We start from the raw sequence: 21934 nt of genomic DNA on the forward strand, positions 1-21934 counted from the left end.
TTTTTCCGCAATGCATATACATAACTTATAATTATTTTGTAAATTTATATACATTTATAATAGATGTATTTATATTTATTTATTCTCAAGGTACACAAAAACTTGACAAACTGAATTTTAATTTTACTTTACTACTTTTCAAGCATGAATCTCCATTGAGGAAAATATTATATTTACGTATCTATATATGTTCCAATAAAATGTTATCAACAAATTCTTTTATTTAGATACAACAATCTTAGAGAAGGTACAGCAAAAACGTATTTAATAACATTTTTTCCTACATATTTATTACAAATCTTAATTTACGATACAGAGATAAAAGAGTTTCTTTTTTTTGTCTCGTGACTCGATGCTTTGTAAACTTATGGAATCCTAGTTCGTTTACATTCTCGCGAATGGAATATTAACAGATGCGACAGATATATTTGTATTACTGTATTGCAAAAAGTACACCACATCGTTGCTGTCGAGTTTATTCGCGGAATGCGATTATTGGAGCGACTTGACGATCGCGTTAATCTTCTCGACGCACTCCTCCTTCTTCTTGGCGATCACTGCCTCTGCCTCGACAAATTGTTGGCGACCAATCTTCCCCGGGACCAGTTTATCCACGTACAGTGCCTGCTGTTGGTTGTAGAGCTCCTTCAAGGAACGATCGCACTTTTGTAGCTCCTGCACGCGATCGTACACGTCGCCGGATTCGCCCTTCAATTTTTGCGCGATCTCGTTGAGCCCGCTGGTGGCCGCCTTATATTCCTGATTGATGCCCTTCACCGCGGCCAGGAACGCGTTGGCGTCCTTGTTCGCTTTTAGATAAGCCAGCTGATCGTCCAACTCGTTGTAGGACGTGACTCGACGATCCTGAGCGGCCAGGATCTTCTCGCACTGCCCGGCGATCCTCAGCTTACTCTCCGACGCCTCGTCTTTGTCAATGGAAAAGTCCAGTCTCACGTATATTATAACTAACAGGAACATAAGGTACAACGCTATCACGACCAGCAGCGGCTCCTGTAACATCAACAGACGCGGGAATGTATATTTTAACCTGAAACTTTGAATATGATTCTCCACCAGATTCTTCTTGGTCACGGCCACCACCGGACGGCCGGTGACGTCGAGGTACGTGTAGTGTAGAGAATTCGACAAGCGGACCGTGGGATACGGTAACTCCAGATATATATTCCGTGCACCCTCTGGCAGAATAATCTTCAGGACTATTTCGTCTACAATCATATCGTCAAAGATGTGATCCAACAGCCTCATCTCTAGGGTGTATTCGTTTCCGGAATGAAACAAATACTCGTAACTGGGTACGCTATACCCGATGGTGTAGCGAGTCTTCCAGCCTCCAAACAGCGGGAATCTCGGTCGCAGATTCAATTCTACCGAGTCCTTCTTGATGCGAGTATGCGACGTGGAAATGTTACCGATCTCGTCTCTGTAATAGATATCGGAAGCAGCCGCTGGCAAGATGGTGTCAAAGCTCTGGATGCTGGCCTGTCCAGACTTGGATTCACGAGCGTATTCATAACGGGAGAAGGAACCTTTCAGCAAAGCACCAGTATGCAAAAGATCAATGTGCTCTTCGACAGCTATATTACCCCAGTGAGAGATTTCGATAGTTCTCTCGAGCCTGGTCACCGTGAGGAATTTGTTGTTGTTCTCAAAGTGCACCATCAGCTCGTCGTAGGCGAAAGGTGGCTGCTTCTCGAACGGTCCATAAGCTATCGTTGAACCAGTCTGGGAGACCGGTTTCATCTTGGTGTAACTCTCAATGTTACGCGACGGCAATGCTACATAGGTCGTCTGCTTGGTTACGGCATAGGGCAAATAAGCGTAGACATTTCCAGTGTACTTGACCAGCTGTTTCTCCTGCTGGGCAATCTCCTTAGGATGCGGCACCAGCTCGTGCGTGAGTGTCGTCTCTACCTCTATGGTGAGAGTGCGACGAGGCGCCAGATGATTGGCGAGATCGATGGAATAGAAAGCCTTGTCGCGATGCGCCTCGACCGTCTTGCTCGGCGTAACCTTGAGCTCCAATTTACCGGGTTCCACGCGTGCCGCTATGTAACTGAGAGACTCCTTTTGCCCGCCATCCAGGCAGAAGAGAAAGCGTTGAATGGCGCGATCCTTACTATTGTTATCCAGTACCACCCGGGTGGTGATCTTGGTCAGCTGGGATTGCAGATCGATGTGCCGTTCCACGTTTCTGACAATCAGATCCGGGTCCACGAGGTCGGCGGTGTGTACATACGTGCAGACGTATAACGCGAGGACGCATATTATCGCGCCCGCGCGAGCACGAGACATTTTCGGCGTCCTCGGGAACGGGGTCTATGCGATTCCGATTCTAAAGGTGTTACACTCACTCCTGTCGCTACCGGCGTGTGCGAGGATACGTACAGTCGGTACGTGACATAGACGTGGCGTTTATCTATGGCAGTTGAGGGTTGAGGGTTATATATCGATATACGGACGTGGCCGACGACCGGCAATCTTCGTCCGCCTTCTCAACGCGATTTAAATGTGTTCGACAATAGGTCTGTTAGGTTTGTACCTCTCTAACTGTCGCCTTTAGCTCTCTCGTCCATTCTCCAGAGTGTATTTCAATCTCGAATAAATTTAGTCCAATAGCAGAGTCGTGTCCAACAGTGAAAAATGTTCATGTAAATAATAAGATATTTTTATCTGACAGTTTCGATGAAGCGTTCCCTCTCAATCAACAGCTTTACGTGCGCCTTGAGGAATTTATACTATAACGCATTGCGACATAAGTCCTGAAAATAAAAAAAAAATAATAATTTAAATAATTAAATGCACTTGGTTCATTAGCATATGTATGAGCAAGTGGACCTATGCAAGTTTGTTTAGATGGATCCTATAGATAAGCTGGCGATTGGTCAAGCGGCAGGATGTCGCAGCGGCGCGACCAATCAACGCGTGGATCGATCACGCGGCGTGCGAAACAATGATAAAAATATGGTAGGAGGCGGAAAGAGGTGGCGTTGATTGTTGGGAGAGTTTGGCGGGTTAAAGCGGCAGCGATTGGCCGGTCTATCTCTTTCGTAGTTTATGGTCGCCGCGAGCCGTCCGCTGCATAGTGTCGATCCGATTTTTCCCACGAAAAACACTACTTCCCGTGGGTCCATCGTTATCGTACGCGTCGTCGTAGCAGCGGAAGTAGCAGTCCCTTTGATAGCAGTTCATCCAGCTACAAGCAAGGTGAGGTTCATCTCCGCCGGGTATCTCTTCTCACGACGGCACGCGTGCGGTCGCGCGGTGGCTGGAAAGAGAGCCGCAATCTCTATTCGCGAGCATCCGTGCGCCGCAAATCCGGCACGTGGTCGTGGTCGTGGTCCCGTCCTTTTCGCGCCTGGCCCCTGGCCGCGTTAGAACGCAATTCGTACTTGGCGTGTCCGTTGCCGTATAGCGAAACGCAGAGCCAACCCACGGAACGCGCAGCGTCGTAATCGTCGGTCATCGTGCCTTAGCGCCAGCGTCGCCGATGACCGACGATCATCGCCATCGCCATCGCCATCGCCATCGCCATCGCCATCGCAATCGCAATCGTCGTCGCCATCGCCATCGCCATCGTCGTCGCCATCGCCATCGCTATCGCCATCACCTACGTGCGATCTTTTCTTCATTCTTGGCGCAAAAAAAGCGTAGCGCGCGCGCGGCGTCACTCACGGATGCCATCTTCACGTCGCGCCGTAGCCGTGCCGCGCGGCGTACGTGCGTATATATGTATGTGCGTGTTATGCGCGCACATACATACCGCCGGCAGAAAATGGAGAAGGGGTTCGAAGGGTGCGGGGTGAACGCGGAAAGAGAGAGAGAGAGAGAGAGAGAGAGAGAGAGAGAGAGAGAGAGATCTCTGATCGCGAGCCAGCCAGCAGAGCGACCAGCCACGTTGTACGGCGCCGCGAAAAGCGAAGGAGCATCGTCGTTGAGCGAGCGAGGGAGCGAGTAAACGGTAAAGGCCGCCAACGATCCGATATACGCCGTTATACCGTGTCGTTGACGGTTTCGGGAACGGGAACGGGAACGGGGACGGGGACGTTGCCGTTGCCGTTGCCGTTGCGTGCATCCGACCCCGACGCGCCGTGTCTCGCGTGTTTTTTCGCCCATTCCTACGTTATTTCGCCCATTCCATCATCACGTCGACGTTGCGCGGCATCGCTCTACGCGGCACGCGGAGCACACGTGTGCGCCGTGCTTTATTCCATCTTTGGCGTCTCGGGCCGTGAGTCGTGAATCGTGAGTCGTGAGTACAGACGTGCGGGGATTCGGAATCGCGCAAGAGAAGAGGGATGCCATTTTATTTACGCGTTTCGCGTGCGCGCCGCTTCGATCCGGCCGGCGCCATGTAAAATAGCAACGGTCGCGACCGCGACCGCGACCGCGGCCTCGTAACTCGTAACGCTATCCCGACCGGCGCTTCCTCCGAGCGCCATTCGCCCGGCCTGGCCTTTTCGCCGATAAAGTGCACATTCACCTGCGTGTCTCACCCCCCTCCCCCCTCCCTCTTGTTCATCGCGCTCCGTGCCCGCGCCCGCGTCCACGCGCGCGCGCGCGCGCGCGGTCAGGAGACATCTGTGTGCGACGCGCGCGAGCGCGTCGCACGGGATGCGCGATGCGCTTTAGATACAGCAGATTTGTCTCGATTGCGAATTGGGTATATCGAGTGTTCTCGATCACGAGTGAAATTTCCTCGCGATTTTTCATCTTTTTTTTTTCAACCCTGATTATATAATTGGAATTTCTTTTTCATTCGGATTCGCAATGTATAGATTCGGAATTTCCCCAGTATAAACGTGACAAGTTTGAGAATTCTGTTGTGAGTGTCAAACGTGCGCATATATATATGTAGTATATTCCTTCTGGTCTATAAGTGTAAAATTGTAAAATAATTATCAAGTACATGAGGCGAGAGATTGTCGCAACAATGATGATGTTTGAAATATTCGCAAAGCGTACTACTGGCTTAGTAATTTATGAAATATATTAATAAATTGTTGTAAAAATATATATAAAAGATTTGAATAAAATTTCAGATATGTATAATTCGATATATATATATATATATATATATATATATATATATATATATATATATATATAAATAATTGCAGATTTGTAGAAGATGAGTTCGAGCGCGTGTTACAAATGTAACCGTATGGGTCACTTTGCACGGGAGTGTCCACAAGGTGGAGGTGGAGGCAGAGGAGATCGCGGGCGCGACAGAGACGGTGGTTTTGGACGCGGACGAGAGAAATGCTTCAAGTGCAACCAGTTTGGACACTTTGCGCGTGAGTGCAAAGAGGATCAGGATCTTTGCTATCGTTGTAACGGTGTTGGACACATCGCTAAAGACTGTCAGCAGGTTAGTATGTTGCTTCGACCCGAAGAGCTATTTTGAATTGCCTGCGACAATTATTATTTATATCTCTATATTCTGCCTGCGGTAGATTTTCTTTACAATCAGATTTGGGAACTCTGCGTTACGACATGGAGACTGTATCAGACAATTGTATAGTATTTTCTCCGACAGGGACCGGAGTTGAGTTGTTACAACTGCAACAAGACTGGTCACATGGCGCGCAGCTGCCCGGAGGGCGGCAACGATTCCGGTCGCTTTGCGATGCAGAGCTGCTATAACTGCAACAAGACGGGCCATATCGCCCGCAACTGTACCGAGGCCGGTGGCAAGACTTGCTACATCTGTGGCAAGACCGGTCACATAAGCCGCGAATGCGATCAGGATGACAGGAAGTAGGAGACAACCGGAATCCGTGCCGCTCGCTTAACGATAACGATAAGCCGTTTACCGTCGCGCGCGCCACTACCGGGAATTGTAGCTAGGTAGGGATGATGCGGACGTATGTCTCGTTGACGCATACAATTCGCAGTGTCGCCGACATCATCGTCGTCGTCGTCGTCGTCGTTGTTACGTCGTCGTCGTCGTCTTCGTTGTCGTTGTCGCCATCGCCGTTGCCATCGTGTCGTCGTCGTCGTCATCATTATCGTTCGGATTGCCACTATATACCAGGCTCCCAATTCCCGGAGGCCCAGCCCCAGCCACCCTTTATTCCCCATCTCCTTTCCCTCTCTGCCCACCGTTGTTCTCTTCGCAAGGATTTTTTTCTTAATGATGTCTTTAAGTTTTTATTGCTGTTACACCGACATACATCGACACACATACATTATATTGCTACGTGTGAATGAGCGCAGGGTCCATCTCCTACGAACAACTCATTTAACATTTACATTATTACACGTACATAAAACACAAAGCATACATAATACACACACCTATATAATAATATTATAAACATTCGATTGATGAATTAGAATGTAGAGACATGAGTCCTCTGTCCCCTGACCTTCGAACTGTCTCGTATGCGCATTGTTTTCCGATGCAAGATGTATGGATCTTTGGGAACCTTTAACACGTGATCTCGCGAGATTTAATGCGTGTCTGGCGATTTTCGCGCGATTCAAATCGCGGTAATGCGCAAGATTTTCTCCTTTACGCGTTCCCTCGCGTTTGTTCGAACCAAGCAAATTTTACGAAACGACTAATATGATAAACACATAAGAAAGGAAAAAAAGAAGAGTAGACTGGCGCTCGATTCTCGGGTAAGCAAAAAGGAACTTTTTTTTTTTTTTTTTACATTGACACGGTTTACGAACAAGTAGTCACAAGACACAGGCTCACGTCGCAACAGTTTTCGTATCCACGCATCTTGTATTCTCCGGTCCTCCCTCTCGAACTCTCTAGCCGACACTCATAAATCGACAAAAGAAGGAAAGAAAAAATGAATTCGGAAGCGAAAGCGAAAGCGAGAAATGGAAGAAGCGAAAACACACATGCCGGCCCTGAATGCATAAAAATAAGATTTAGTAACGCTAATTTTTAATGTGTAAGGATGTAATGAGGATCTCGCCGAGCTGTTACTATATGTACTATATGTACGTCATGTCATTTTTGCGTTTTTTGGTTCTATCTTTTTTTTTTTTTTTTTTTTTTTTTTTTTTTCTTTCACTATTTTCTTCAATATATACCGAACTCGTCTAGTACCGTATACATACGGACAAAGCGATATATAGTTGTAGGATTGTCAGTGTTTACGGGTTTATATACAGTTATACCGGGTCTTTTACTCACCCACCCCGACTTCGACGAAGTAGGGCGAAAGAGAGAGAAGACGTGCGCTTTCTACGTGGTTTCACCAAGCGTAAAAGGGAACGAAATACGACTTGCGATTTAATATCAGTATGATACGTTCGAAATATTCGCTACATCGCGATATGTATGTGTATATATACATATAAACACGGTAGTCTGTACAAGTTGGTACATTTTGTACGTACAATCATATAATTGTTAATAACGTAGACTCATATTGTTCATACTATCGCCGTTCATGGACATTCGCCAATGGACATGCGACAAACGAAAGAGGAGCCCTGTCTCCTTACAGGAGAGAGAGTGTACTAACCTTACTATATCCTTACATGTTGCTGAAAATACTTCGTTACTAGGTATATGTATATATATATGCGCATATGTGTATACATATATTTATGCATATGTGCAGGAGCTGTATTTTGTACTGTAAAAAGCTAGCTTATACTCTGGTCGTTGCTGGTGACTAATTCCGACGATACGATTCTTCTTTGTATTGCCACGAGAAAATTATATTTTTCATGTATAGAGTACTGTTGCTGAGGTCGATATATATACTTTCTTCTTTTCCTATGCGTAACTCATATAAGTTATGTAGGAGCAAAATTTGTAGATACGGTCGAAAGAAACAAAAAAAAAGGAAAAAAAAAATTGTGACGGATTCGAGGGAAAAAAAAAAATCTATCCCTGCCGCCGCGTGCGGGGATGACCACTTATACTCGGCGTGAGTACAAAAGGAGTTTTTTCTTAAAGGAAGAAAAAAAAAAAAAAAAAAAACAGACTTGTGCAGCCACGCGAAATTATGTTAAAGAGGGAGAAAGAGAGAGCCGCGACTCGTCCGATCGCGGCGTGCAGTGTTCATAAAATAAAAAAAAAAAAAAAAAACTAAATTAGAATAAGAAATGCGATTCCCGACTACTTTTTCCAAACAATACAACCGGACCAGATTTACAGTAGAGTCACACGCGATATCAATTAAATCATCATCTGGAAGCCAGGACAGCGAGATATCTTTATTCAGATCCGAAAAACTATACGCGCGGATATATCCGCGCCCGCTTGCGGATTCAGTGGTTTTACCAGCAGCGACAATTGTGTATTAACGTTCAGAAGCCAGGCGTGCCTGACTATCTCGAGGGAAGAAACGACTCGGGTGAATCCACCGTCATCTCCTCTATATGCGATGGCGAGGGCGCGCTCGGGGGGGATATTTCGTATAGTAAACCCAGGTGTCCTGCAACAATTTTATACACTTAACACACACTGTTCGGGACTTAATTAAAGCCGGATCTCATTGCGTAGTTTCGGTGTGCTAGTGCTCACATACGACGCGAGACTTGGAGAGGATCAAACAAATTGTACTTCGCGCTATTATCGGACTTCGCGGCCTCTGGTGCTATCGCCCGGTGCACGGATACGCGTCGGACCAAGTCCTCCGCGAGTGGGACGTCCACGAGAAATTGGAATATCCTTCGCGTTTTATATCGAAGGATCTTTTTTTAGTAATTTCGATCACACATGTTTAAATCAAAATCTTAAAAGATTTTGATCGATCAAGTTCTCGATAGAATTGAAAAAACGATGACGTTTACAAAGGTGTTCCAATTTTTCAAATGCTTTGAAGTTAAGATTTTTCTTAAAGATGCTTCTTTTTTGTATTGTCTGGATGGGAACGTTTGTAAGAGAGAAAGAGAGAGAGAGAGAGAGAGATTTAACGCAGTCGAGAGTACACATCACACACGAGTAAGAGTAACAGTCTGAATAAATATCATGATAAAATCGATTCCCTCCGCGACACAGTTTCCGGGTTCGCTGGCGGCACCAGAGGTACGGACGAGAGCATATAATATACGAATAATTATTATAAAGAATAAAAAAAAAAAAGAAAAAAAATACGAGTGCGATTAGGGCACCTGCGCTTTTGTCTCTGCTACAAGACTTACGTACGAATATTGTAAAGAATACGACTGTTACAGTGTATGAATTTAATTCGACCGGCGGCGCACGCCGGGTCTACGGCTCGACTTATATATTAAACTAATCTATTAATACTTAAAAAGAAAGGAAAGGAGGAGAGAGAGCGACAGAGAGAGAGAGAGAAAGAAAGAAGAAGACAAGGAGGATGAAGAGGAAGAAGAATAAAAAAGAAAAAATAAGCTGCAAAATAATAAAAAGGATTGTGGAGTATTTGAAGTTATGTTTTTAAACTGAATTTTTGAAATAGAATGTGTACGGAGAGGCAAAAAGGCTGCATCTTTTTTTTCTTTGTTCCCCAAGCGTTCGTCGATCACGTTTATATTTAAAGATGAAAACAATAGAGATAAGTATATCGGATCGTGTCTGAATGAGAATTTTATTTTTTTTTTTTTTTAATGCTCGAATTTTTGTAGATCTTTTCAAATCGTTACGGATCGTCCAGCGAGTTCACGGTTTGTAATTTCAACGATCGCGATAATATACTCGTGTATAAATTGTTGACCGTATAAAAGAGAATTGCTGTAATCGCACCAGTGCACACATGCTCCAAATTGAATCTACGCATTCTGCGTATCGTGTAAGTGACGCGTAATTAACTTTATAAATGTTTATTAATAATTGTCTATACTTTTTTCTCATGAATTTTACACGCTTAATTTTATAGGCTGCGATTAATATATACTTGTTATATATGAGAAGCAATTATTCTACGATTCTAAATAATTTTACTAGCAGTGATTTGTAAATTACAAATTCATATATGAGTTTCAAGTGAAATTCTATAGCTACCTTAGTAGATTTTTGCAATATCGTGAAATAATTAAAATTAATAAAAAGAAAAAATCTAGCAAAGCAAGATATAAAAAAAGTAATTTAAAAGACTTGACAACGATTAATCCTTGCTGTACATTTTTCTTTATTGTTTGTCAGTAATATATTTTGCGACATATATATTTTTTATCGCAATAGAAATCTTTGAAAATTATGAATGAGCAAGGGCAGAAAAAATAAACGAATGGACAGACGAACGAACGATAATAAATAACTGTGCGGGGCATCGGAGCGTAAATTGATAAGAAAAAAAAACCATTTCGATAAGCGCGCGAACAGCGGTGGTAAAAGAAAATTTTTCTAGACACGAAAGACAGAGAGAGAGAGAGAGAGAGAGAAAAATCTCGACCTCGTGATGACGCGCGTGGACAAGCGGAATACCGAAACGGGTTAAAAGGCCGAACCGGACGCCGCGAACGCGCGGAACATGCATCCGGTTGTGTTCGCGTGATCCCCCTCTCGCCCGTCCAACCCAGTCCACCCATCCACCCCCGCGCTTCGCCGTGACCGGAGACCGGATTGTCGCGCCTCGCGCCGCGTCTGTCAAAATCGGCGAGTGGCTCGCGACGGTGGTTCTCGCGTCGAGGTAGGATGTGAAAAGGAGGAGGAGGACCGGCCTGTCGCGCGCGTCCCGCCGAAGTGAGGAGGTAACAGGTAACTAATACGAAACGTGACGTGACGTGACGTGACGAAACGAAACGAGAAACGAGGAAACGCGTGACTCGCGGGAAAAGAAAAAGGTTCGACGCGTCTCATCGACGATTACCGAAGGATGCGTCAGACGATCGGCGTCCATTTATTTCGATAACAACGACGAGGTGGAGGAAGTAGGCGCGGAGTCGTGATAGCAACACCAGCACTGTCAACGTCGTCGTCGTCGTCGTCGTCGTCGTTGTCGTCGTCGTCGTCGTCGTCGTCGTCGTCGTCGTCGTCGTCGTCGTCGTCGTCGTCGTCGTCGTTGTTTATCAATCGTCATCGTCGTGCAGTCGACGTAGCCAACGATGGCCGCCACCGTCGACGGGGTCGTGCTCGAGGAGTTGAGAACCGAGATCGAACGACTGTCCCGCGAGCTTGACTTGGCCTCCACCGAGAAGATACAGTCGGCGCAATACGGACTCGCGCTGCTCGAGGAGAAGTCGGCCCTGCAGCAACGATGCAACGACCTGGAGGCCCTCTACGAAAACACGAAGCACGAGCTGGAGATCACGCAGGAGGTTAGTGCCAGTTCCGGACTTTTCGCTCGACACGCCCGATCACGCGTTGCGAGGGGGAGAAAGAGAGAGCGAAAAAAAGAGAAAATTTATTCTATCCTTGCAACAATTTTATCAAAAGTAACAATTAAGTATGATACAATTAAGGGGTGCGAGCGAGAGTAAAGATTTAATAAACAGTAACGTATCAAATAAATATTTAGAAATAGTAATTTAACTTTTTTTATTTTAAATAAAATAGATAAAAAATACAATTATATTAATTTGACTGCAGCAAGTGTGTAGAATGAGTATACGTATATCAGATGAATGCACACGATAGAATAACTTATTCAGTATGTCTGTATCAGACAATCGATGTGCAGATTATAATATTTATAGTTATTATGCTTGATTAGATTTATTGAAATTTAAAAAGTTAAATGTTTTGTAAGTTTTTGATTAATTATTCTCATCGCTTTAATCATACTCGATAATAATTATATATAAAGATACTTATCCCAAACATAAATAAAGCATATTGTCATTATTTCAGGCCCTCGCAAAATTCCAGACAACCACAAAAATAACTGCAAAGAGCGGCATCGAACAAGAAGAGAGTCTTCTTAATGAGAGTGCTGCTCGGGAAACATCTTTACAGTCACAGATTATTGAATTGGAGTGTGAAACGAAACAGGTTTGTATCAAGTTGAGCACAATTATCGCTTTGTACGAAATAAAACTGTCATTTTAAAACATTAAATTGTCTTTAGTTACGTCATGAGTTGGAACGAGTGGAAGCAGAACGCGATCATGCGCTACAGGAACGCGAAGAGGTCGGCAAGGACCATCAGCAAGCAGAAACGGAACGTAAATCATTGCGGACGGAATTGCGGGAGTGCAGGTTCCGCGAGACCCGTCTGCTTCAGGACTACTCCGAGTTGGAGGACGAAAATATTTCCTTGCAGAAGCAAGTGTCGGGTTTGCGGTCCAGTCAGGTAGAATTCGAGGGTGCCAAACACGAAATTCGAAGACTCACAGAGGAGGTTGAGCTGTTAAACAGCCAAGTGGAAGAATTGACTAATTTGAAGAAGATAGCGGAGAAACAGATGGAAGAAGCGTTGGAGTCTCTACAGGCGGAGCGCGAAGCCAAGTATGCCTTGAAAAAAGAGTTGGATCAGAGAATCAACAGCGAGTCGATTTACAATCTCAGTAACCTCGCGCTTTCCATCCGAGGTATCACGGAAGATCAGACGATATGCAGCGACGGCGAAGACGATTCGCCTGCGCTGCGTAGAATCGAGGCGGATCTAAAGACGCAGGAACCAGGCACATCTGCGAGTGACAAGCAGGTCGACCTATTTTCCGAGATTCATTTGAATGAATTGAAGAAATTGGAAAAACAGCTGGAACTCGCGGAAACTGAAAAGGCCCATTTAACGCAAAATCTTCGCGAGTCGCAGTACGCAGTCGAGAAGAGCCAGGCAGAATTGCAATCGTTTGTTGCACGAATAGTGCAGCTGGCAGCGCATGTGCAATCGCTGCATCATCTTCACTCGAAATTGCCAGAGAAACAAAACGAAGAAGCAACACTGGATAAACTCAATCAGGTATATTTTCACATACATGATTTTGGTGTAGTAAAATTTTTTTAATTTTATAGTACAAAGAAAATACGTAAAAATTACATGTATGTTTATTTGGTAGTATTATAATAATGACACTTTTTATTATTTGGGACAGGCTATTGTGCAATATCATCAATGGAGCACCATGTCCGCTCGCGAGGTTAATCAGTTGCAGAAAGATCTGGCAGAATTGGAGAATGGTTTAACCGTATCCGACTCTACGCAACAGCTAAGAACAGAGCTGACAAATTTGAGAAACAAGGTACGCATTTATCTCGCTGTTAAATTTTTCAAAGAAATGTATTATACAACAGTATTATTGTAAAACTTGCGGTTAAGAGGAAAGGCGTAAGTTAACAGACTATTGCTATAAGATATAAAGAAAGAGATGAGAGAAAGAACGCAAGAGTTTGTCCTAATGGTAAGAATATAAAATATGTGCGATACTGGCGCAACCATACGTATAAAACTTAGACTTTGAATAGAAATTGTGGCGTTTCAGATACCCGAGTCAGAGAAGAGCCTTCGAGAAAAGGTTGGATTACGTGTGGTCCTTTTGACGTATTTACCAGATATTTCAATAACAATTTGTCTTGTTGGCTCCTCTAATGATCCGTACAATGAATACTTGCTTCTCAATGTCCTAACAGCTCGATATATACATATATCGCTTCCCATCTCATACTTCTTCGTATATTTAACCGTAAATGTTTTCGAAGCTACTGACGATTTCACCATCAATCCACTGACTGTAGATCCATGTTTGAGAATTGCATCATTTCTTCGAGCGCCATGGATTCTCGCCCGCATTTAGTCTCACGCATGGATCGTCGCATCAAGCGCGTTTAAAACAAAAAAGTGTCATTGCTCGAAAGAAATGACGTACGGATCCGCTATGCACCGTGGCTTTTGAAACAGAATGCGCTTAAAAAACGAAAATTCGGAATCGATCACTCTCTTCCTTCTATACGTAAATTTCGTGCGCATCTAACGTAGCATGTCGATCGTGGAATTCGCCCAGCTTGTCTTTGCACGATATTCGAAAAGAAAAATAAATCAGATATCTGCAAACATATTGTACATTCTCGCAAAAGATTTCCGCTATCACTCGCAGAACTATAAACGTGACCCTAAAAAAAATCCATCCGAGTTTTGCGAATTTCGTTTCGCAAACGGATTTCGAATAAACGCGTAGTATCAAGTAAAAAAATGCATCTAACGCATTTATTGCGACTGGTATCGCGCTTTCGTACGTACGATTGATATTTCTTTATCCTTCGTTTCAGCTCTTGGATACGGAACAAAGGAGCATGCAGCTCGAATCGGATGTATCCACCTTGTCGAAACTCACCGCGGAAGCGGGCGGTTTTCTCGATTCTGCTCAGAACGATTTGCAGAACCTCTCCGATGAGCTCGCACAGCTCTATCATCACGTATGCACCGTTAATGGCGAGACTCCCTCGAGAGTGGTGTTGGATCACGAGAAATCGGAAAATGTGCCCGAAAAGGAAGAGGAGAACAGTAAGATGGATTGGTGTCGAACTCTATTCAAGACTGACATCAAGATCAAGGATCTAGAAAGTCTCAGCAAATCAAAGGAAATTGCGAAGCACATAGAGACCGCGATGGACCAAATAAAGTATCTTAGAAGTGCCGTAGAACACACAATCGAATTGTCCAAAGTCAAGGGAATGCAGTCCAGCATCTGCAATGTTTGCGAGAGTAAGTACATTCGTAAAATTTATTAAACAAAACCTCGTCTTTATTTTTAAAAATTTTATTGTGTAAAAAATATAGAAATAGTTCTCTTTATCAATAAATCAGTTTCTAATTTTTTTTTTTAAACTGAGAATTGAATTTTTTTTTAGCTTCCGTCAATGAGAACAAGGCGGAAGTAACGGATCTTCAAGAGCAAGTCATTAGATTAAAGGCCTTACTATCCGCTAAACGAGAGCAGATCGCCACATTAAGAACAGTGCTGAAATCAAACAAAAATACGGCAGAAGTAGCGTTAACGAATCTAAAAAGCAAATACGAAAACGAGAAGAGCATCGTCAACGAGACAATGCTCAAGCTGAGGAATGAGCTTAGAATGTTGAAGGAAAACGCCGCGACATTTTCGAGTGAGTATTTAACTTTTATATCTTTCTCTGTCTTCTCTTTACTACGTAGATAGAAATTTAATTGAAAAAAAAAAAAATCTTAAAAAGAGAAATTGCGTTAAGAATTATATTAGATGACACTTGCCATGAATCTTTACTAAATCTTTTCCTTTTAAAAGACGATTCTACAGTCTATTAAATTGAAATTCAATAATGTAACTTTATTTTTTTCTATTTTGTTCCACACACTTTCTCCTGCAAACACCTTCCTACTAATGCGTCCATTAAAAACTGATTGCTATTAGTTTTAATAAATGTGGTGGTGTTAATTCTGTGGGGTACTGCAATCGACTTTTCAAACGCTCTGATTCTGTGCCATAGTCATTGTGTTGCCTAAAAATCAACAAATGTATATATACAGCCAAGTGTAATATTTCTCTTCAAAACTAGTGACTAGTCAAGTGCTCGTTTAAATAAACGTAATGCAATATAAACTGTCAATGTGTACCTGGTCTTTCATTGGTGCATCATTTCATGACTTTACGTTAAATATATATAAATATATTAAATGTAAGAAATAGCTTTCGATTATTATAGATAAAGTCTAACATCCGATCTCTCGAAAATGAACACGCTTGCAATTCTCTAATGTTGCATTCCTCTATCTCGTCCGCTTGTTTCTATATCGTGTTAAACCCCGCTCTAACCATACGCTCTCCAGGTCTGCGTGCAATGTTTGCTGCACGCTGTGAAGAATACGTGACGCAAGTGGACGAGCTTCAGCGGCAGCTCGCCGCGGCAGAGGACGATCGGAAGACGCTGAACCAATTGTTGCGGCTAGCGGTGCAGCAAAAGCTCGGCCTTACCATGAAACTGGAAGAGCTCGAGGTCGATCGGGAATTGCGCAACACTAGGAGACACGCCGCTGGCGCAAACGGACGCGGTAGGCCGCGACTGTCGCAACAGACGAACCGTCCCCACTTAGGCAGAGATTTCTTCTAGAAAATGATGAAGATGTGGAGTAAGATATTCTAAGAGAAACGAGAATTTTGAGAACCTTTTCAAATTTTTCTACCGCTCGTTGTCGTTGGGGCTGAAGGACGTAAGTGTGTAGTGAGTATACAATTGACTTCTCCTTTGTTAGAGAGACATCCCGCAGTCGCGGAAAATTCCGTGAAATGTATTTTTACAAAGAGATGGACGAGACACACGATAAATATTTGAGGAAAAAAAAAGGAAATGACGACGCCGTCCTCACTAAATACGGAAGAGAATTGTGCTCGGTGAACGGGAAGTAAATTGGCTGCATTTTGAAAGTTTTCGAATGTTCAGTTTCATACTCCACGAATTTTGCTCCATATCATAGAGTCTCTTCGGAGAGTCTCTGCCTTGTGTTACCACTATTGTTAGTAGAGGAATTTAAGGAGTGTATAGAATATACACTTTTCGTTGAGAGCGCCCGCGGTTCGCGGAGTCGTCGTGTGCGAATTTAATGCGAATTCTACGTTCTACGCGACGATATGCGTTAGCTCTGCGTTAAACTATCAAGTGCATTAGATTAACGCGAACGATTCATTCTCGATCGTTTTTATTGTACAGAGAAAGAAAACGCTCTACACATTTTAAACTTTGATTTGATTTATCGTGCTCTATTATTGCTTTAGCACGCTTATTTATTACGTATTCTAACGTATTCATTATCGTCTCGACGATTAAAAGGATATTCTGTTGATGGTTGGTATGTAGCATAATAATCGCCTCCGGAACCTTTCGTCGAGAACTAAAACGTACGTTAAAAGGAGAAAACGCACGGCGAAAGAAACGTATACCGTTTATAAGTAGTTAGCGTGGAGAACGGCAAATTTTACATTGCATACCACATAGAGACAATATTAATATTTCGCGCGTGACCGGTAGAGTTTATAATCAAAGTAGCGAAATGGAATGTCGTAGTAGCAAGTAGATTTGAAAATTTTAGACAGTAGCCAAATAAAAAAAAAAACATGATAGGACCTATCTTCCAAGTAGGACACCTCAGGTCACATCTCCACAACAGAAATGACACTCAGATGCATCAATAGATCCACCTATCTATACCCTTTTAGTTGACAAGTGTTTTTTTTTATGCATGAATAAACCGTTTTTTATTCAATCGAGTCATAAAAATATTTCGATATGTTGGAAATGGAACAACTGATACTGCCTTCTGTGTTTAAAAAAAAAATTGAAAACTATATACATATATAAATATTATGAAATTATGAAAAAAAATTTTTTCTCTATAAGAGTTATTAATTAAAAAAATAAATCTTACAAATCTCAGATTCGTGATTTAGGCAACGTATTTTCTTCCGTCTCCGGAGGTATGGGAAATCGATTGTTCCAGTGTTCTAAGATATTACAAATATTTTTTATCGTTGAAGATCGGTATACGTTTTCACAATCTCGTTGTTAGCTATGGAATGTGCAACGTACGATACCTCGTTCTTTCGTTAACAATTTTATTGTAATAAACGCGGCCTAAACGGGCTTTAAATAATTTATATTGACTTTTTGGCAGCTTGTTGAATTTACACTTTTATCATGTTTTTTACTGGAGTTAACTATTACACTTAATTATCGTATTTGAAGCAGCTATTCGATGCGAGTTTTATCATTTGTTATATTTATTTTACATTTCTTTGTATACATTTTTATTATAACGCAAAAAGTTTTGTAAGGCACTTTTGTTGAGACGCATGATAATCACTGATCTCGTTCGACGAGGTCACGAAAAGGTTCTTTATTTAAAGAAAGGACGCACGCATATAGCTCCGACTACTAGTTTTATTGATTATCGCTGTTTTGTCACTTTTGCAGAAGTGTAATTATCGTGATAAGAACGTGCTTAGTGCATTTCGCAGAATGCTCTTTTACTTTGATATTTTCCATAGATACGTCCGTATATTTCTTCTAGTGATAAATATACATATTTATAATTTATCGTCCGCCGTCGTGCAAAGCAGTCATTCCAATTAAAACACTCGATTGTTATGAAACTTCTGAGCAATGTCTCGACCGTATTAGTATTTTACAAATATATTAACTATTTTATATATATATTTTTTTACATATATATTTAATAGTTGATTATCATAATTGTTAAGATATGCACAACACATAATTGAGATTAAACGTAATGGAGCATTCTGTGCAAATAAATTTTTAAAACATATTTATAACTAAATGCTATCACATAGATTGACTTCAATCAAATCTGTTATTATACGGCTATTGCTATTATTATCTTTATTATTGTCATCGCTAACTTTTATTATTATTGCAATTGTATATTTATTGTCGTAATTATTGTCTGTCGGTTTCGCGATAAGACGAATACCTAAAGAGAATTTATCGAGCGTTTATTAATTAATTGATTATCGCTATTATATCTATATCGTGTCGTCTTTATATTGCGCATCACCTGTGTCTATAAGACGCGTTATTAAAAGGAGATCTTATTTCTTATATAGTCCAACGTCTACGATATTCCATCGATGTTGATATTCGGAATAAAGCATTTCTCGCAGATTTTTATTTTCTTTTTGTAATTTATTTTTCCTATGTCGAATTTAATTTGTTGCCCGTTTTATTTTTCTTAAACGATAATACGGATTAGCAATAATTATTAGTTTACTTTATTAATAGTCAGTTGCAATAACAAACTTTTAATTGTAATAAGTCAGCTGACTTTGTTGAACGGTCCTTATCTTCTTCTAGAGATTATAGCATTAATTAAATATATAATACATAGATAAGAAAATGAACATTTATTTTAATGCTTAAACGTTTTAACGTAGATTGATGCAATATCGATCCTAAATAATTCTATTATGTAATTCTATAATTATTCTTAAATATTATATGTAACTTTCCAAGATTGAAAGGAAAGAAAATTTTGCAAGACTCGTACACACTTAGGCGCTAGACACAGGTCAGGCTAATTTATATCCATAAACCGAGCCAGTCTCAAATCACCGTCCCTTCCCTTTTCGTCACGCATCACCGTTGGGACCGAACCGGACAAAAGAAATTCTTCCTTTTCTTGAGAAACTGTCCTCGCACTATTTTTCACAGAAAATTTCGTCCTTGACTCAACTTAACCGTCCGCGCTGCATCACGCGACTAGAGACGTTAGTATCGGAGAGATGTTAGAAAACATATAAATCTGTATTGTAATGTTACAATATAAAACATAATTGTAAGAATTTCGGAGACTGCGCATTATGACGATTGATATTTAATGATAGCTATGTGATATCAGAAATTAAATTTTTAGAAACAGATCTGTTTTCTATCGATAAAAAGATCTGTGCAATTTCTTGTTACAATTTAGCTACATGTTTAAATTGCTTGTTAATTGATTTCTGAGAGAATCACGATAATAAAGCACGGTCTTCGAAAAGTCATAAAAAAATTCATAAATGTGAGTGTCCAGTCGCAGTAGCGCATAGCTTTGACAATTTTTGCCAAAAGTAATTCTGTCCTTCCGAAGGAGCTCGACATGGTCCTTCTACATATTTAGCGTCCTTCATAAAGTTCCTCTATGTCGTAAAAGGTTGCGTATCAGCATTCACAATTGTGAATTCTATTTGCATTATTTTATTATTCTCTCCAATTTTTCTTCAGAAAAAATATTTATTTTTTTTCCTCTTGACTTCTTTACTTTTTTTCCTATTATAAATATATTGATTAATTATTACTTACATAAATAATTTTAATGCTCGGCTAAAGTATGTGTCTTTTGTAAAATCTCCTTTGTAATAAATTTATATTCTTTAAGAAGGAAAAAAATGCGCAACCTGTGTACCGAATTGTTTATCAAGAGCGTGTTTAAGACTATAAACTAGAGAAAGAGAGAAGCGGAACAATAAACTAAATAATCTAAAGAGAAAACCGAGAGAAAGGAATAATAATAATATTAGAATCTGCCCGCCGAGAATTGGTAAACGAGGATTGGGATGGCGAACAGATTTATGCTCAAGGCTTTTACAAAAGTTCTCATTGCGTCCCGTCCGGCGAATCTCCCGATGGTGGTGCGTTTAGATCACGATACGTGAGACTAGGGGTAATAAAAGAAAATGAGAGAAAAAATGTAAAACTCGCAAATAACGAGTCCGATTAACTGTAACGGGCATAGACTAAGACATTAATCGACTGCGTAATGTGTGCTGAAACTATTTCTCTAAAAGGAGGACTCGGAGAGAGAAATTTCTTGATGTAATGGCGTGCATGAGATGTCTCAATGACGTTGGATATATCGCACTTTAATCGGGTCCATGTTACACTTATGAGAAATATTTTTGCACTTTGTCATTGACAGAAACATGTATTTCTTAGTAATAATTATCGATGAGCAAGCTGGACTGTATTATTAAATAGCATTTTGCAAATTTGTGAATTGTCATTAAGCGATATATTATGTACACTGTTTCTTGTATGTAGGCATTATGACAAGATTTTATTGTGACACACAAAAACTATAAAAATCATTTCTTTGATTTACGAGGTACGTTTCGAATAACGTCCACGAATTTGCAAAATGAAATAACGTTCCAGTTGTTATTTCAGTTATTAAGTATCTTTTTTAAATCAAATTCTTTAAGAAATTATTTATTGTTTTAATATATTGTGCTAATTATAGGGACGATTTAAATATTATTAATTGTATTCTAAGATTTATAGAACACATATATGTAGCTCAATTAATTTGATATTTTATAAGTTGCAATTTTAGTAATTTTAATATAATATGCAATTTAGTAATGTTAATATAATATTTATGTATATGTGGCCTTGTATAATAACTATTTTATTTAACGTATATTCATAGAGTTCAGTATTTGGCATTGCATTTTCATCAGCGTGTAGGGAGGCAGGATCGATAAATTATTGATGAGTTTCTTTAGTTCAATATTTATACTATTTTCAATTGAAAAAAATATCTTTATCACAAACTTGATCATGGACCCAAGCATTGTATGTTGTATATATTGTATAAATGCACTCTAGCGTTACGGCATCAATAATACATTATATGAAAACGTACCAAATTTCGCAGAGATTAGCGAAAACGATTTATACATACATATATATATATATATATATTATACGAAAGTCTCAATGAGCATTATATTTTCTCCGTAGCTATTATAGCACATTAATCGTTAAATGGTAAGAAAGAAAATCCGGAACCAACCATTTATAGCAATTTCGTGATTTTTGTCCCACGTTTATTGACAAGTAATTGGAATGGAGACGGCAATCGTTTTAAATTAGATCGAATGTAGCTATTAAGTAGATGTTCTGTAACATTATTTACAAGAAAAATTTTTAAAGAATCGAAAAAAGAGAGAAAGAGAGACAAAGGAAGAAATGCGTATTCAAACCACACTCGTGGTACCTGGAGTTGACGTTATTAAACAATAGTACATTATACGTAGTGGAGATTCTTTTTGTAACATAAAGCGAAATATAATCGTTTGTAACATGATTAATTTTTCTGATACATTCTTTATTATTATTGTAATTATATATATAAGAATATGCGCCTGTACCTGTATATGCTACGATATTATTTACTTTAATCTCAAGTCGACAAAACTTGTCAAGATAAAAAAAATTGCTATTAGATATCGCTAAATGATGCCACTATTTATAAATACAGCTACAGCGCAATTTATATAAAAGACGTCAGAAATCCTTGGCCTTCCTTTCAAGTTTAAATACTTTTTAATCGATTATATCGTGTCTATTCACGCATCATATGATTATTGATTCTGAGATGAATCAGCAATTTTATATTGATAATTGTCTGATCAGGATGAAATATAAAGTTAACAGAACGTAATATATAATTTTTTTATCTTTTGTTTTCGGTGAAAACACTGCTAATTCTTTTCAAGACCAAAGATGTAGAATATTTATAATGGAATTAATACATCTTGATGTACTTCATTCGATGCGCATATA

At 40.5% G+C, this 21934-nt stretch overlaps 3 protein-coding genes across 7 annotated transcripts; 2 read left to right on the forward strand and 1 right to left on the reverse strand.

Moving 5' to 3' along the window:
• Window positions 1-201: 201 nt before the first annotated feature.
• On the reverse strand, window positions 202-2498 carry LOC140674603 (dolichyl-diphosphooligosaccharide--protein glycosyltransferase subunit 1). The gene has a single exon (XM_072908253.1). It carries the CDS (start codon window positions 2311-2313, stop codon window positions 493-495), a length of 1821 nt encoding a protein of 606 aa, XP_072764354.1. The 5' UTR covers window positions 2314-2498; the 3' UTR covers window positions 202-492.
• Window positions 2499-3059: 561 nt separating this feature from the next.
• Cnbp (CCHC-type zinc finger nucleic acid binding protein) lies at window positions 3060-9441 on the forward strand. 3 transcript variants are annotated; one of them, XM_072908643.1, is made up of 3 exons: window positions 3060-3225; window positions 5139-5389; window positions 5558-9441. In XM_072908643.1, exons 2-3 carry the CDS (start codon window positions 5150-5152, stop codon window positions 5780-5782), a joined length of 465 nt encoding a protein of 154 aa, XP_072764744.1. In that variant the 5' UTR covers window positions 3060-3225; window positions 5139-5149; the 3' UTR covers window positions 5783-9441. The 3 variants fall into 3 exon arrangements, with proteins under 3 accessions (XP_072764744.1, XP_072764745.1, XP_072764746.1); XM_072908644.1 differs by lacking the exon at window positions 3060-3225 and adding an exon at window positions 3835-3979; XM_072908645.1 differs by lacking the exon at window positions 3060-3225 and adding an exon at window positions 4688-4843.
• Window positions 9442-9893: 452 nt separating this feature from the next.
• On the forward strand, window positions 9894-21455 carry Bicd (Microtubule-associated protein Bicaudal D). Of its 3 annotated transcripts, none has more exons than XM_072908638.1 (8): window positions 9894-11217; window positions 11750-11890; window positions 11967-12803; window positions 12937-13083; window positions 13324-13356; window positions 14108-14543; window positions 14690-14944; window positions 15229-15638. In XM_072908638.1, exons 1-8 carry the CDS (start codon window positions 11005-11007, stop codon window positions 15318-15320), a joined length of 2154 nt encoding a protein of 717 aa, XP_072764739.1. In that variant the 5' UTR covers window positions 9894-11004; the 3' UTR covers window positions 15321-15638. The 3 variants fall into 3 exon arrangements, with proteins under 3 accessions (XP_072764739.1, XP_072764737.1, XP_072764738.1); XM_072908636.1 differs by lacking the exon at window positions 15229-15638 and adding an exon at window positions 15645-21455 and having other exon boundaries at window positions 9899-11217; XM_072908637.1 differs by lacking the exons at window positions 13324-13356; window positions 15229-15638 and adding an exon at window positions 15645-21455 and having other exon boundaries at window positions 9902-11217.
• The last annotated feature ends 479 nt before the right edge of the window (window positions 21456-21934 follow it).

The sequence above is a fragment of the Anoplolepis gracilipes genome, chromosome 16 (genome assembly GCF_047496725.1).
Source record: "Anoplolepis gracilipes chromosome 16, ASM4749672v1, whole genome shotgun sequence".
Classification (NCBI taxonomy): domain Eukaryota; kingdom Metazoa; phylum Arthropoda; class Insecta; order Hymenoptera; family Formicidae; genus Anoplolepis; species Anoplolepis gracilipes.

What these genes read in the sequence shown, in the direction of transcription:
- Bicd (XM_072908636.1), top strand. Translation starts at nt 11,005, where the DNA reads ATGGCCGCCACCGTCGACGGGGTCGTGCTCGAGGAGTTGAGAACCGAG. An exon ending in TGACAAATTTGAGAAACAAG is followed by an intron (nt 13,084 to 13,323) that starts GTACGCATTTAT and finishes GTGGCGTTTCAG; the next exon opens with ATACCCGAGTCAGAGAAGAG. An exon ending in CATCTGCAATGTTTGCGAGA is followed by an intron (nt 14,544 to 14,689) that starts GTAAGTACATTC and finishes ATTTTTTTTTAG; the next exon opens with CTTCCGTCAATGAGAACAAG.
- LOC140674603 (XM_072908253.1), bottom strand. Translation starts at nt 2,313, where the DNA reads ATGTCTCGTGCTCGCGCGGGCGCGATAATATGCGTCCTCGCGTTATAC.
- Cnbp (XM_072908643.1), top strand. Translation starts at nt 5,150, where the DNA reads ATGAGTTCGAGCGCGTGTTACAAATGTAACCGTATGGGTCACTTTGCA. An exon ending in TCGCTAAAGACTGTCAGCAG is followed by an intron (nt 5,390 to 5,557) that starts GTTAGTATGTTG and finishes TTTCTCCGACAG; the next exon opens with GGACCGGAGTTGAGTTGTTA.